Raw genomic sequence first — 15167 nt, 5'->3', positions numbered from 1 at the left:
TTTTATTTTCTGAAAATGTCAAAAGTAGCTGTCATCCATTCTGTATCTCAGTCACACAAGGTGACTGAAGCTTACTGATTAATTTGCACATTGTGAACAGGGCTTCAACAAAAGAGACAGACAGATGCACACATAGGCTGTAGTTGGCTCCATGCATTTGAGAAGTGTTTCTGTCTGCTGCATTAATGTGTCGCATTCACTTTTGCTTCACTATGTGGCATAACAGCAGCAAACAGAGTTTAGATAAGCATTGTGGTCTATGTATATAAACTACGCTAAAACACTGTGGCTATATTCTGGCGTGGCATATTTACATTTCCAATTAGACACTTACAGTATGTTAACTTCAGTAATTTGTTTAGACATGCAGTCAGAATGTACATGCTGTGCAGCTTTGTCCATGATTGTACTGGTGCACTGGTGTCACTAGGCACATTTACTAATTTTGGTGTCTTGGGTACTGAAAATTGCTTCTCCTGTAGCTCTTTTCTCATAATATTTTTGTTTCTCACTTTATTACATGAAACTTTTCTAGAACCTCCCAGCCAGAGATCCAAATAGGGAGCAGTTTTACTTGTTTTGCTTCCCTCCTATTTGAATAGTGTTTCCCTATTTGCCACCCAGGGGCATACCTTGTAGAAGCAACAAGGTCCTCAGGGAAATATAACAGTGCAGGGAAATATAACACTGTAGGGTCCATTTCATCACAACTTCAACACATGGACAGAATGTTAAGATATAATTCTGGATGCACGGTTTGCTTAGGCTTGGTGAGTCCTTAATGTTAACAGCTATGACAGAAGTCACAAATGGTGACCATACTTGACAGAAGGGGTGAAGGTACTGAGATTGTACACAGGGTTTGAATACCATTAGATTATGTTTTAAATTTATTTAGAAGCCAAAATTATCTGTATATCTAGGAAGCATTCATCTAACAATCTAATTGGGCACTCATATGGACTTTTGCAAACTTAGCACATGCAGTGATATTGTTTTTTGAGAACAAAGGCTTCTTACTGAGGTCTTAAATGTTAAAAATGATAATATTTAAAATGTTTTGAAGCTGGCTCATAGCTCTCACCTGACTGTCAAGCACTAATAACATCTCAGGTAGCCTGAGATCTGTATAGCTTATGACAAGGATGGTGAGCAGCACTAACCACTGTACAATAATTACAAAATATTATTATGCAGAATAATTCAGTATAAACATATGAATATGTTTGGAGATTTTTCCAGAAAGACAGACGTTTTATGGCAAGGTTGTTAACACTAATCATCGCACTATTCAAATATGAATGTATGAGGAAAAAAGATCTTTCTATCAACTAACAGACAGAAACAGCTGAGAAACAAAACATGTTGAAGTTAAAACTACTCCCTAATTGGATATCTGGCTGGGAGATTCTAGAAATGTTTCATGCAAAAAAGTGAGAAACAAAAATATTATGAGAAAAGGAACACGAAATGTGCTACTACTTCTCAAATTTGGGAAGTAAGAAAATCTGAAAATGAATGTGAAAAAAATAAATATTGTGAAATATTATAGACTTGATCTGTAATAATTTACTTTTATACAATTTCAAGTTAGGAACCTTTTATATTTTAAAATGTTTTTCAGAAGCAAGCTTCCTTGTTCTTAATTTATGTGATTTTTTTTAAATTTTTATTTCTAGGCTATGTAGGGCTGTCTTGGATTTTCCTGCTCTATGGATTGATCGGCTTAGTGGCAGTTTTATTTATTTACTTCCTTCTTCCAGAAACTAAGGAAAAATCACTTGAAGAGATAGACATGGAGCTTTCAAGAAAAAAGTAAACCACTCTTTAAATCCATATCTGACTTTTTTTCTCTTATTGTTTTTTGGATGTGGTTCTAATAATTTAAATGCTATTGCACTAACAAGAGTTACTGTGCTGGGAGACATGAGAAAAAGGCATCTTCAGTCCTTTGCACGAGTATTATTTGACATGTTTGCTGGCCATGACGACTTGTGTACCCAGGAAAATATTTAACAAACAAATGCATGGACTGAAAATTCCTTCTTAGACAGGAAAATACTTGGCTCTTACAGGAAAACATAACTAACAGATAGTAAACAGTTCAAATAACAGAATACTTGGCTGGGTAAATAAAGTGCACAATCACAATAGGGTCTTCCTGCTAATGTAGGCTATTTCCTTGATATCAAATATCACATCTCCTTTTTGACTTCTCTTTCTGACCTATATGAGAATATGGGGTTTGGTTGGGCTTAAAATTGCAGCCAAATGAAATGCTACGTAGGTCTATTCTATTGCCTAATGAACATGTTTCCTTGGGCAGAAATGTATACCCAGTGACCATATTCTAAAAAGTTAAAGCACCACTAAAAAAAATTGGAGGAGAGCCTTTATTTTATAGGAAGGCCTTTCTTGGTACACAATGTGAGCAGCACAATGCATTTTGTAATGTTTTTGTGTATGGAGAACAATCATTATCATGTATTTTATATAGCACCTTTTATATTTCAGTAATGTTCTATTCAAGTTTTCTTATTAAGCAACTTCTACTTGAAAGCCCAGCTTGCTATATAATAGATAGAAAAAATGTATGGTTTAAAGACATGCAACAAAAGAATGACATATAAAAAGTTTTGAAAAATATACTGTGCAAAGAAACATGTACATATATGTTGTGAAGATCAGCCCGACTACAGACAGACACACAGACCAACAATGTCCCAAAAATACACACGTTTATTTTCTTCGCTGCCTTTTCCAGCTTACAATACACAAACCCACAATATAGCTCGGTCCTTTCTTTCTTTCTTTCTTTCTTTCTTTCTTTCTTTCTTTCTTTCTTTCTTTCTTTCTTTCTTTCTTTCTTTCTTTCTTTCTTCTCTGCCGCCTCCACTCCTCTCTCACAAGCTCTGTCTACTCTGCCTACCGACTCCGGCTCCCAAAATGGAGTGAGGCGGCCCCTTTTGTAATGCACCTGGATGTGCTCCGTGATGACCTTCCTGGTGTGGAGGAAGTGCTGCATGGACACCCAGAAGCACTCCGGGTGTACCTGTTTCCTGTTCCGGCAGCACTTCCAGGTGTGGCAGAAGTGATGCAGTCCATGTTTCTGGAACCATCCAGGTGCCCCCAAGCAGTGGCCACAATCCTACAGGGTTGAACTTCCAAGCTCCGTGGTCCCAAAGCAAACCAGGGTGCCTGCCCTCTCATGTCCCGGGGGAGGTACTGTCTCTCTCCCGGTCCTTCCATCCTCCAGGCATCCTAGCTGTGCAGGAGCCCCAGCCGTCCACCACAATGTATATACATACATACTACATACATATACTCATGATCCAAAACATTATGACCACCTGCCTAATATGCTGTTGCTCTTCCATGTGACACCAAAACAGCTTCAATACGATCTCTGAAGATGGCACAAGGACATTAACAGCAGATCCCCTAACTTATGTTATTTGCTAGGTGAAGCCCCTGCAGGACGGATGTTTTGTTCCAACACATCCCACAGATGTAAGCTTTATAACGCACTGGTGACACCTCATCTGGGGCCTCATATATAACGCCGTGCGTAGAACTCACACTATAACATGGCGTAAGCACAAAAGCGGGAATGTGCATACGCACAGAAAAATCCAGATGCAGGAATCTGTGCGTACACAAACTTTCACGTTCTTCCACTACATAAATCCCGATCAGCGTGAAAAGTAGCGCACATGCACGCGCCTTCTGTCCCGCCCCAACTCCTCCCAGAATTATGCCTCTTTGAATATGCAAATCGATATAAATAGCCTTCTGTGAAAAGACAATGGGAAAAGCACGGGAGAAAATATAAGAATTTCAGCGAATACCAAGTGGAGGCAAAGGAAAAACATATTATTTGTTGGTTTAAACAGTAGTATAATCAACAAAAGAAAGTTGATCGAGTGACATAGTGTCGGAGAAACTCGAAAGCTCAAGTTCACAAAGTCGCACAGTGCCCGAAATAAAAAAAGTTGTCACATATCAAAGTCGACGTGAAAAGGCGACTCGTAGCGGACCGTCTGAGTGTCATATGAAAGCTTATTAGGGTACAGAGAAGAAAAATAGGCACACAGTGGGAAAAAAGCACGAAATGTCAACTTTAATCTCGAAATTTCCACTTTAATCACGTAGTTTATTTTGTCATTAAAGTAGAACATCATAAAGTTCATCTTAAAATCGTTTATTTTACTAGTTTCTCAAGTAGCACGTTAAATGCTTTGTTCTGTGTTTGATCTTCTATGTGCTCTATGTGTGTGAATCACTACATGCTTCCGTTCTTTCTCTTTCTCCGACAGGACACATAATCCATTACATTCGTGATATTACAGCTCTCTGAATAATTAAAATACTTGAGATGTATATGTGATATCTTTTTCATGATGATAGGAATGAAAGCATGTTGTTAAACATGGGAACACGGTGGCACAGTGATTGTTCATATCTCACGCAAGAGGCTGGCTGCGCCATGCGCGACCTTCGATGAAATAATTTATTACAGAAGTACTGTCTCTTTCAAGCGTACTAACCTCCAATTCCTGTCCTTACTTTTCTTTCTCCAAATACCCAATTGCCACACAATCAGCTCTGTAATAGACGTTAAGCCATCTGTAAGCTTAGAACGCCGATTCTTCAAAACTTTTAAGGAACATTGAAATATCTTCGTAGTACATGTTTAATTATTCTATCCGTCTATCCTTCCAGTGTCGCATCAGCACCAGCAATAATACAGCACAAGGCAGGAGCTATCCGTGAACTAGCTAGCGCTGCGGCACCGTGTCCTCACATGTTTAATTATTAACAATACAGATTATTTAAATGAAGTTAAAGTTTTATCTGTATACTGTAAGCAACATATTTTGCTGCATTTCATCTTAAAAATGATATTGTCATCATACGCGCTTTATAAAGTGGCACAGGTTGTGCAATATTATAACTGTAGTGCAAGTTTACAGTGAGGTAATTGAACTTATAAGTACAAACAGTTCTACGAGGAGCAATTGATCGACTGATTGAGTGCATTTATAGTTCTTGGGATGAAACTGTTTCTGAAACGCGAGGTCCGTACAGGAAAGGCTTTGACGCGTTTTGCCGTGGCTGAGGTAGTGTGTGCTTGAAACTGTATACCGATAATTCTCTTTCCGATCAGCTGCTGCTGTGATTCCCCACTCAGATACAGTGATATAAATACTCCGAGTGGTGTAGTGAGAGTAATATGGAAAAAGATGATCCGCTGTGGCAACCCTTAACGGGAGCAGCTGAAAGAAGAAGAAGATGCATTGAGAGTAACAACGCTAAAGCAGTTATGGTATTTGGAATACTATGGCTATTCCCTGGACCATTATATTGCTACAGGTTAATTACAATCAGATGCATTACACTAATAAACAATATGCAGTTAGTTTCAGTGTATTTATAAAGCCGCGTCAGGAATGTGGGTCTAAGAAAGAAAGGGTAACCACACAGGAACAGTAGCACTGCTTTGACGCTGGGTGCCGCCAGTCTGCAAAACTGAGCAGAGAAATTGCGTACGCCAGGGTATGAGGTACCGTGGAAATGTGCGTGGCTTTACGCCAAGTTTGGGTTTTATACATCGCGATTTAAGCATGGAAACGTTCGTACGCAACATTTCTGTGTGTACGCACCATTTATACATGAGGCCCCTGGAGTACTGTGTGCAGTTTTGGTCTCCAGGCTACAAAAAGGACATAGAAAAAGTCCAAAGAAGAGCAACTGGGCTCATTCCAGGGCTAATGGGGATGAATTATAAGCAAAGATTTAAAGAGCTGAGCCTTTACAGTTTAAGCAAAAGAAGATTAAGAGGTGACATGATTGAAGTGTTTAAAATTATGAAGGGAATTAGTGCAGTGGATCGAGACTGTTACTTTAAAATGAGTTTATCAAGAACACGGGGATACAGGTGGAAACTTGTTAAGGGTAAATTTTGCACAAACATTAGGAAGTTTTTCTTTACACAAACAACAACAACATTTATTTATACAGCACATTTTCATACAAATAATGCAGCTCAAAGTGCTTTACATGATGAAGAAAGAGAAAAAAGACAAAATAAATCAGGATTAAAATAAGGGAACACTAATTAACATAGAATAAAAGTAAGGTCCGATGGCCAGGAAGGACAGAAAAAACAAAAAAAAACTCCAGATGGCTGGAGAAAAAAAAATAAAATCTGCAGGGGTTCCAGGCCATGTGACCGCCCAACCCCCTCTAGGCATTCTACCTAACATAAATGATCAGTCCTCAGACTGATCTGAAAGAACAATAGACACTTGGAATAAGCTACCAGGTAGTGTGATAGACAGTAAGACTTTTGGGACTTTCAAAACTCGACTTGATGTTTTTTGGAAGAAATAATTGAATAAGACTGGTGAGTTTTGTTGGGCTAATTGGCCTGTTCTCGTCTAAATTGTTCTAATGTTCTAATACTAGATAGGATTGATCTGGGGGGATATAAAGACTAGAGTAACACCGTAAACTCTTCATCATGTTCCTCAAACAATTTATGAATCAGTTATGCATTATCCCGTTGACAGATGCAGTTTTATCAGGGAATACCATTGCCATGAAGGGTGGGCCTGGTCTGCAGTGATGTTTAGGTAGGTGTCAATGGCCGACTCTGAAGCTTGAACTGTTAATGGGTCCCCTTCACAGCCAGCAATAAGCGCCGGTAACCACTGTTATCTTCTTCAATGGGGTTGTTCCACATCAGATCATCAGAATTTTTTTTTAACATAACTACTATATCTCAGATTTCAATTAAAATTGCTGTACTGCATACTCTTGAATGTCAATGTCACTGGTGTGAATAATACATTAATGTGACTTATAGCTTTCACGTTATGGATGGATGAAAATTAAAGTCACTTCTGAGGTTCCACCATTATTAGGGGCTCTGAAGCTTATGCTTCATTAGTTTCATAGAATATCCACCCCAATAGGTGGTGCACATTAAATTACCCTCCACATGAATGCCCGGGCCCAGGGTTTCCTAACAGAACATTGCACAAAACATCACACTCCCTATGCCAGCTTGTCTACTTCCCATCCTGTTCATCCTGGTGCTATCTCTTTACCAGATAAGCATGTGCACCCAGCTGTCCACATGATGTAACAGAAAACGGGATGCATTGAACCAGGCAACCTTCTTTAACACTGATCCAAAGTCTAGTTCCAACGCCCCAATGTCCATTGTAGTTGCTTTAGATGGTGAACAGGGGTTGGCATGGGCACTCTGACTGGCCTTGTGGCTTTGCAGGCCCATCACAGCAGGGTTCAATGTACTGTGTGTCATGACACAGTACTTCTGTAACCATAATTAAAATTATCTGCAATTTGTGCCAGGGTAGGTGTTCCGTTGCTTCATACCAGACAGCATAACCTTTGTTGATCTCTGACATTGGTGAGTCTTAGCCTCCCAACACCTTGTTAGTGGTTTATGGTTCCTTCCTCCTTAGACATCTGTCAGTAGCCAATCATCACAGTTGACCATGAGCAACCCACAGGCCATTGCAATTAGTCTGACCATAGCAATTTGGTCCTTAGCAAAGTCACTGAGGTCTCTGCCCAAATCTTCTGCATTCATCACGCTGGCCAAGCGTACCTAATGTTAGTTTACTGTTTAACATAACCTTGACCTTTACATGTGCCATTGTTTTATAAGATAGACAACATCATTCGCTTCATATGGGAGTGGTCAGAATGTTTTGGCTCATCGGTGTATTTATTCACCTTTGTAATTGTGTGTCACTGTTTCAGAATACGTATTCACTGCACTGTCATTACAGCTGTATTCTGAGGTTGCAGGCATAGCTGTGCTTTTTTTCTTATGCTGCTATGTTATGAGAAATGTGTTCTGAGATTTTTTAGTAAGTAAGACAGAACTTTCAAGGTATGGCTGTTACAGTCATTAATCATGGCACAGGAGAGTGGTGATGTGTTGCATGCTGATTAGCACACTCAAGTAAGAAGTTATCTGTACTCTTTACATGTGACGCTACCCAATAAGCATATAGTTTAATGCACACACATGCACACACATATGAACTATGTACACAATATATACATGTATATATCATACACACACAATTTTTACACAGTATATTATGGTAGAAGACAAAATATGTAAAAATACATCCATCATTTGTAACAACAAATACAATTAAAAGTATAAGTTAAAACAGTTTATGTGTTGTGACCAGGGTGAATGCCTGCCTGAAGCTGTACTTCTTCAGACAAAATCTGAGTTGTAAAACTATCACTTTCTCTAAAGAATTTGTCTATTTCAATTTTGGCAAATTCACACACTGTATGCTTTTGTCAAATGAAAAGAATACATTAAAACACCAAACTAAACCCATCACTTATTAGTAAAGTACATCATATGTAACAGATACAGCAACAATATTTATTCTAACAGTACAAAGTATAGTAAATCTTCACTATTTTGTGGTTTGCATTACACAAAAGTGTAACTCTTTTTGTGTCACTTGACAATTTACTCCTACCTATTCAGGGTGATGTGCAGCAAAAAAAAAAAATTCGAAGAGGCCCATTGCGCAGCAGCAACACGTGCGATTGAATAACAGCAGGTCCGTGATGCCCTTAGATGGCTGGGGCTGCACATGCGCTAAAGTGAATGGATCAAAGTGTGAAAGCCATGGGTAAGACATTGAACTTCATTTGTGATGGGAATCGGGGCTTGCAATTGTTCCCCATGAGTGAGGATGTCCTAGTAGTGCAGGTCATAAGCTTGCACTGATTAACTCTCCGCTCTTTATATTCACCGCCTGTCCCTACTACTGATTGGATGGTCTATTGAAGACCTTGGATTGGCCCTGTTGTGGTCAATTGTGGCTTCTGGCAGAACACCTAGAAGACAGTCAAACCTGACTACAGAGGAATAATATCCACAACAAGGTTTCTGTAGATAAACCTGTGGAAAAATCATTACTGAGCCTCAAAGGGAAGAGACTAGAGGGCCCACACATCCACCCAAACCTGTTTCCCACTGCTGGTCCTTCTCCTGATCTACCATCCCACCCAGAAACTAACCCTATTTTTCTCATAGGATTAATATTTGCGGTTTCAGTATCTGTGGGATTTTTCAGGAACGTAACCCCCATGGATAGCGAGAATTTCCTTACTTATAAAATTGGTTGATATTTAGCTGTCTAATCGATAAATGCTGGTAACCACCATAGAGATAATGAAGACCAGTAGTCAAAAAATGCATTTGGAACAAGTGACACAATATTGAATAAATGTTAGAGTGAATATTATCAAAAAAATATGAACCAGCACCCTTGAAACCATTGAGACATTGCCAACTGTGATTGCGTAAAGCGTGCCCCTCTCCAAACTCCTACCCCCCCATCTCTATTGACTTGGCCATGCCATCACCCATAACTCCTTTTTGAGTCAATCTTTTGTGTGTTTGCTTGAATGCTTTAGCCTTTGCCTCATGGTATGATCCACTTGCAGTTCTGCTTTAGCTTTTAAACAGGTGACTTCACATTGCCCACACGGATCACCTGTGGAATACATTGTTGACTCTATGATGACAACATGGTCAGACCCTAAGGCAAAAAAACAGTGCCAAACTGTAATGCTTCCACCTCCATACTTTATAGTCAGTACAACATTTTTGATTTTTGACAAACATAATGACATCTGGTATTGCAGACATACATTTATCTCATCCATTGAGAGCACATTGTTATTCAGTAGTCTTGTTCTTTGTTTTTTGAGAGCAGTGGGTTCTTTCTTTTTAAATTCACACGTAGGGCAAATTTGTCCTCTCTCTTTCAGATGGTCGACTCATGTACTTTGATTGAGGTAAGAGTGGGATGCAAGTCCCTTGATTTTACCCAGGGATTTTTGGAGATTCCCAGCAGCATCTTTCAGTCAGTTTTTGAGCAGGTTGGATTTTTCTCTGTTTGTAGAGGGTCTTTCAAACAGTAATAATAATAATTCTTTACATTTATATAGCACTTTTCTCACTACTCAAAGCGCTCTCCACACAGGGAGGACCCGGGGAGCGAACCCACAATCTCCTTACTGCAAAGCAGCAGCACTACCACTGCGCCACCTGTGAGGTAAAGTCAAGTGAAGTGATTGTCTACAAATTGCTTAAAAATTACTTTTAAACCCTTCCCAAACTGACAGACATTAACAATCTTTCTTCTGATCTTAGCCTGATGCAGCCACTCAATTGCTAAGACCAAACCAGACCTTACCATAGGTTTCTGATACTTAGTAATAAGAGGACCCTGCCTTACTGTATATGCCTCCTTATTTGTTCCTATCTGGATTTAACAGATACTAATTTTAGGGATTTGATTAAGATGGGAGTGCATTTCAGTACAAAAGGAGTGCAAAGTGAGTTCTCAGTGCTATTTTTTAAAAATTATTTTTAACTCTCAGTATTGTTGAAATGAAAATCAGATATTTCTTTTGTCTAACAGTGTCAAAAAAAAGACAAGCACATCTGACTGTATATGTGTATATATATAAATATATATATATATATATATATACGGTATGTATATATATATATATATATATACATATATATATATATATATATATATACGGTATGTATATATATATATATATACATATATATATATATATATATATATATATTGTGGTAGCCGACCCAGACACAGACAGGCACACACCTTAGGCTTAAAACCCAACACACGTTTATTATACATAATTTACAAGTGACAGCACACAATCCAGTATTCCTGTACTTTTCACCCACAAAGTCCAGGGCTCTCTTTCCAATGCCTCTCTCTTCGGGTCCGCATCCACTCCTCTCCCCCAAGCTCTGTCCTTCTTCCACCCGACTCTAGCCATCAAATGAAGGGAGGCGGCCCCTTTTATATCCACCCGGACATGCTCCAGGTGCCCCCCAGTGAGCGCCTGCCGGCACTCGCTGGTGTGGCGGAAGTGCCAGCTGTGCACCCAGAAGCACTCCAGGTGTCCCTGGTCTTCTTCCCCCCAGCACTTCCGGGTGTGGCGGAAGTGCTGAGGGCCAGAGCTCCTCAGGCATTTGGGTGCCCCCTGGCAGTGACCACAGGCCCCTATAGGGTTGAGCTTCCGAGCTCCTTTCCCGTGGTCCCCAAAGCCACCAGGGCAGTCACCCCCCTCGTGGTCTGGAGGAGGTGTAATCCCTCCTCTGGTCCTTCCTGGTGTCCCGGCTGGGTACTGCCCCCGGCCGCTCGCCACAGTGCCCCATCGCCAGCTGAGACCCATAGGGGCCAGTGGCCCATCCCACGAGGGCAGGTCTCCCATGAAGCAGATCCTACTCGCGTGGCTCTAGGGCCCGGTCCTGCAACACAAAAGGCAGACATGGGGCGGAGGTGCTGCCTGGACACCACTACCTGGCGTCCGTCCGTGCTATACACAGACAGCGCTCCCGACTCCAACCGGCACCCAAGGATTTGGTCCTTCGGCACCACCTCTGAGGATTCCGTGCCCCCCTACTTGGGATAATACACGGGACCACTCGCACCCCCATCACCTCAGCCGACTTTGGGGTTTCCCTCTGCCTCTGCAGTGGGCGGCCCTTCTCTGGACGTGAGCAGCCTGCCTCACGTCTTCTCTTATCGGAAGAACCGGCTATCTTCCTTCGGTTGCTCCTCTTTCTCTGGGACGCCGTGACAGTTTGGGTCTCCCTATGGAAGAGGTATAGACCCTGTCCCGTCTGCATCCCTGTAGTGCGGCGTGAGACCGAGGCTGGCTCGGGGCATGGGGCCCTGGGACATCCGGCACACATCAGCTGGTGCCCTGACTGCCCTCTCGCTCTGTCCCCCCTCACGCTCGGCTCTCACCGCTGCATCCACTATCGGAGCCCCCGCTACTTGAATCCGTCCACGTATGTCACGGTTCTTTTTGCTGGGGTCTCCCTTATCCTTTACAGTGCCGGTATTACTTACCAGCACCGCCGCACCACTCCGGCCGAAGACTACAGCGTCGCGCCGTTCCACCCATTGTTGCAGCGTTGTCACGGACGCGACCACATTCACCTCTAGCTCCTTCAATCCTTTAAGGAGCACACGCATTACCTGCAAAAGCGACTCTGTGGGCTGAAGGCAATCCTCCAGCTCACGCAGAGCCACAAGCAAGCACAGTCCGTCAGCCGGCGGTGGACTTACCTTTTGTTCAGCCACACCCGCCGACTGCGTCTCCTTAGCCCAATCGGGTCCTTCCCCGGCTCAGGAAGTATATATATATATATATATATATATATATATATATATATATATATATATATATGTGTATATATATATATATTTATAGATATAGTAATGGATGGTTGGGGATCGTGCCCTACCGGGAGACCTGGAGGAGCAGAGAACCAGGAGAGGGGCAATTTATAGCCCGGGACATGAGAGGGCAGCCCTCCTGAGTTGCATCAGGGCCACAGGGGGTCCGTGGCCACAACTAGGGGGTGCCTGGACAGCTCTGGAAACAAGATCTGCAGCACTTCTGCCACACCCGGAAGTGCTGCCTGAAGAGGAGCTGGATTCACAAGCAGTGCTTCCGCCACACCCGGAAGTGCTGCCGGAGGTGCACTATAAAAGGGGCCACCTCACTCCATTCAGGGAGCCAGAGTCGGGTGGAAGAGGATGGAGCTTGCGGGAGAGGAGTGGAGGCAGCAGAAGAAAAGAGAGAGGAAAGTAAAGGATTGAGCATAATTGAGGGTTGGTGCACTGTGTGTTGTGTGCTAAAAGTACTGTAAATAAATAGAGTGTGCATTTGAACATTATGTTGTGTCCTTGGTGTTTGTCTGTAGCTGGGCTGGTATTTTTTTAGGAGCTTACTGTCAGATCTTAGAAAAAAATATTATCTGATAAATTTCCTGGGCTTTACAAGCTGCTCTCTTCTACAATATATATATACTGGGGGAGTTTGCCCCCTGCTCACAAAGGGGCCACTTCACATCTCTGCCGATCACGTTGTGAAGGGGGTGGTTGAATGCACGCTTTGGAAATGCGAACGGATCACCTGCTTATTTACTGCTCCTCTTGCCGGTGCTGTGTGTTCTGCTTCTCGCGCTGTGCGTTGATCATTTCAAAGCCTGTACAGCATTCTGTTCTCACTTCGCTCACTTATCTCCCAACCCATCCAGGGCGTGCTAAGCACCTGCACATTCGTGATTCTGCCATTTGTGTTGTGATGATGGATTGGCTGAACGCTCGCTAAGGAGATGCGGACGGATCAGCTGCTGTCTTTCTGCTCCTGCTGCCAAACTGCGTGTTCTGCTTGTCGCGCTACGCATCGATCATTTAAAAGCCTCTGCATCAGCTCTCCTTTGGTTTCACTGCTTTGTCTTGCGGGATGTTAAAGTGTCTCTCGCGGGACATCCGGGCTGATTATTACTTTCCTTATTTTCTGAATTTGCTCATAGATTATTATTGTTTTCTTGTGCATCCTTTTTTGCCTTCTTTTCTCTCCAACGCTTTCGTGTCTCTTTTCGACGTGCTGCTCTTTCTTCTTCGCTTAGTCGTTCACATGCCATCTAGAACATATAACATTTATAAGAGCTGGGAGCACATGAAGTGTGTCTGCCAAAAGCATTCCAACAACTGCGAGGTTAGCTGTCTGTGAACTTATTTTAAATTGTTTGTAAGTAGGGCGTGACATGCAAAGTCACCGTCTCACGGGTCTTGCTTCCTAAGGTTGTAATGTCTAGTCTCGCGTAACATCAAACTGTCTCTTCGACATACACATATATGCACATACACACACACCTTAATAAAAGGACTTGTGTCTGTGTATCTGTTTGTCGGTCCATTTATTATGTCTCTGTTATATGCCAATTGGAACAGGATTTGTACAAGTAGTGCTAATATTTGTGATGCGCTATCTGTTCGAATGAAAAATGAAATGCATTTTATTACTATATGCATACAAAATACATTCCGATAGATGGTGCTCTTCATACATTTACACTGAATGCTTAGAGGTCTATGTTGATTACTTAGATTTCAACCCATCTTAGACAGGTAGCAGTTAGTATATATTCATTTTTTATATATAATATGCATTTGTTTCAAAGACTGGTACATTAATTTGTAATTTGCTTTTAAAAGAGTAATTATTCACATTTCCTCAAACTGCCCAGCCCTCAGTAAATATTGCTTTCTTACAACTTTCTAGTTTCCTGTCCCTATTTACATAAGAAATGAAAAATGAATAACATAGATAGCTTGAAAGCGTAATGTCTGTACTTGAGAAGTTAATAGTTGACAAAGACCACCAAAGTGAAATAGTGTAGAATGTGTTTCTAATTAGTTTTCTTCTTTACAGGCTGTATGGAGGAGAAAGCTTTTTAAGACTTCTGAGCAGAAATAAAGTGTCTACAGAGGGTTATGAAAGAGTACAGCTATCGAGTGCCTTGGACAATGAATGAAGTGAAGAAAGCATCAATAAACACAGTGACACAGATTTGTCCATTATATGGAAGGTATAATTTAAATGCAAATGCTGCAACAAAAATTTGACAGAATGGTTCAGCTTTTTGGATTCCTTTTCTAGGTATATATTTTTATTATATATATGATTTTCATTTTTTCTGAATAAATAAAAAGTACAATTTTCTTTATTCATGCATGGATTTTTACATGCCAATGAGTAAAAAGAGAAGGTAAAATCATCAGGTAAAAAGCTACAAAGCGTGGTTCTGACATAAACTGGGCATTGAACTAAGAAGAGAACCATACATGTCTAGAAAAATTCATGAAGACAATGGTTTCTGGTATTTTCGTAGGAGCTCACTGTCAGATCTTTGAAAACAATATTATCTGATAAATTTCCTGGGCTTTACAAGTGCTCTCTTTATTATCAGACTAAAACATTGACATATGTCCGCTTCACAGAAAAATTAATTTGCCGCTTTACTCAGTAAAAATACCACTGAGTTGTGACGGTTTTGTAGCCGGTAGTCAAATACTTGGTATAAAAATCCATTACCATGAAAAGCTTGCAAATGGATTAAGTATGTCTGCTAAATGAACAGGTAAACAAGCAGGGTTTTCACTGGAAAAGGCATTTTGCAAATATTTAGCCTGCATCTAAAGGTAAATTGCAGTGGTCATCCAACATTAATGAACTGCCGC

General features: G+C 41.1%; 1 protein-coding gene across 3 annotated transcripts in view; it reads left to right on the top strand.

Moving 5' to 3' along the window:
- Positions 1–14653, top strand: part of slc2a10 (solute carrier family 2 member 10) — a 69874-nt gene extending 55221 nt beyond the window's left edge. For all 3 annotated transcript variants that reach the window (XM_028811925.2, XM_028811924.2, XM_051933108.1), the window contains exons 5-6: positions 1680–1815; positions 14359–14653. In XM_028811925.2, coding sequence (XP_028667758.1) covers positions 1680–1815; positions 14359–14461 — 239 coding nt within the window. In that variant the 3' untranslated portion in view covers positions 14462–14653. The remainder of the gene's footprint in view (positions 1–1679; positions 1816–14358) is intronic.
- The last annotated feature ends 514 nt before the right edge of the window (positions 14654–15167 follow it).

The sequence above is a fragment of the Erpetoichthys calabaricus genome, chromosome 10 (assembly GCF_900747795.2).
Source record: "Erpetoichthys calabaricus chromosome 10, fErpCal1.3, whole genome shotgun sequence".
Classification (NCBI taxonomy): Eukaryota; Metazoa; Chordata; class Cladistia; order Polypteriformes; family Polypteridae; genus Erpetoichthys; species Erpetoichthys calabaricus.
The sequence above is the reverse complement of the archived record's forward strand: the minus strand, read 5'-3'. Positions and strand labels throughout refer to the sequence as shown.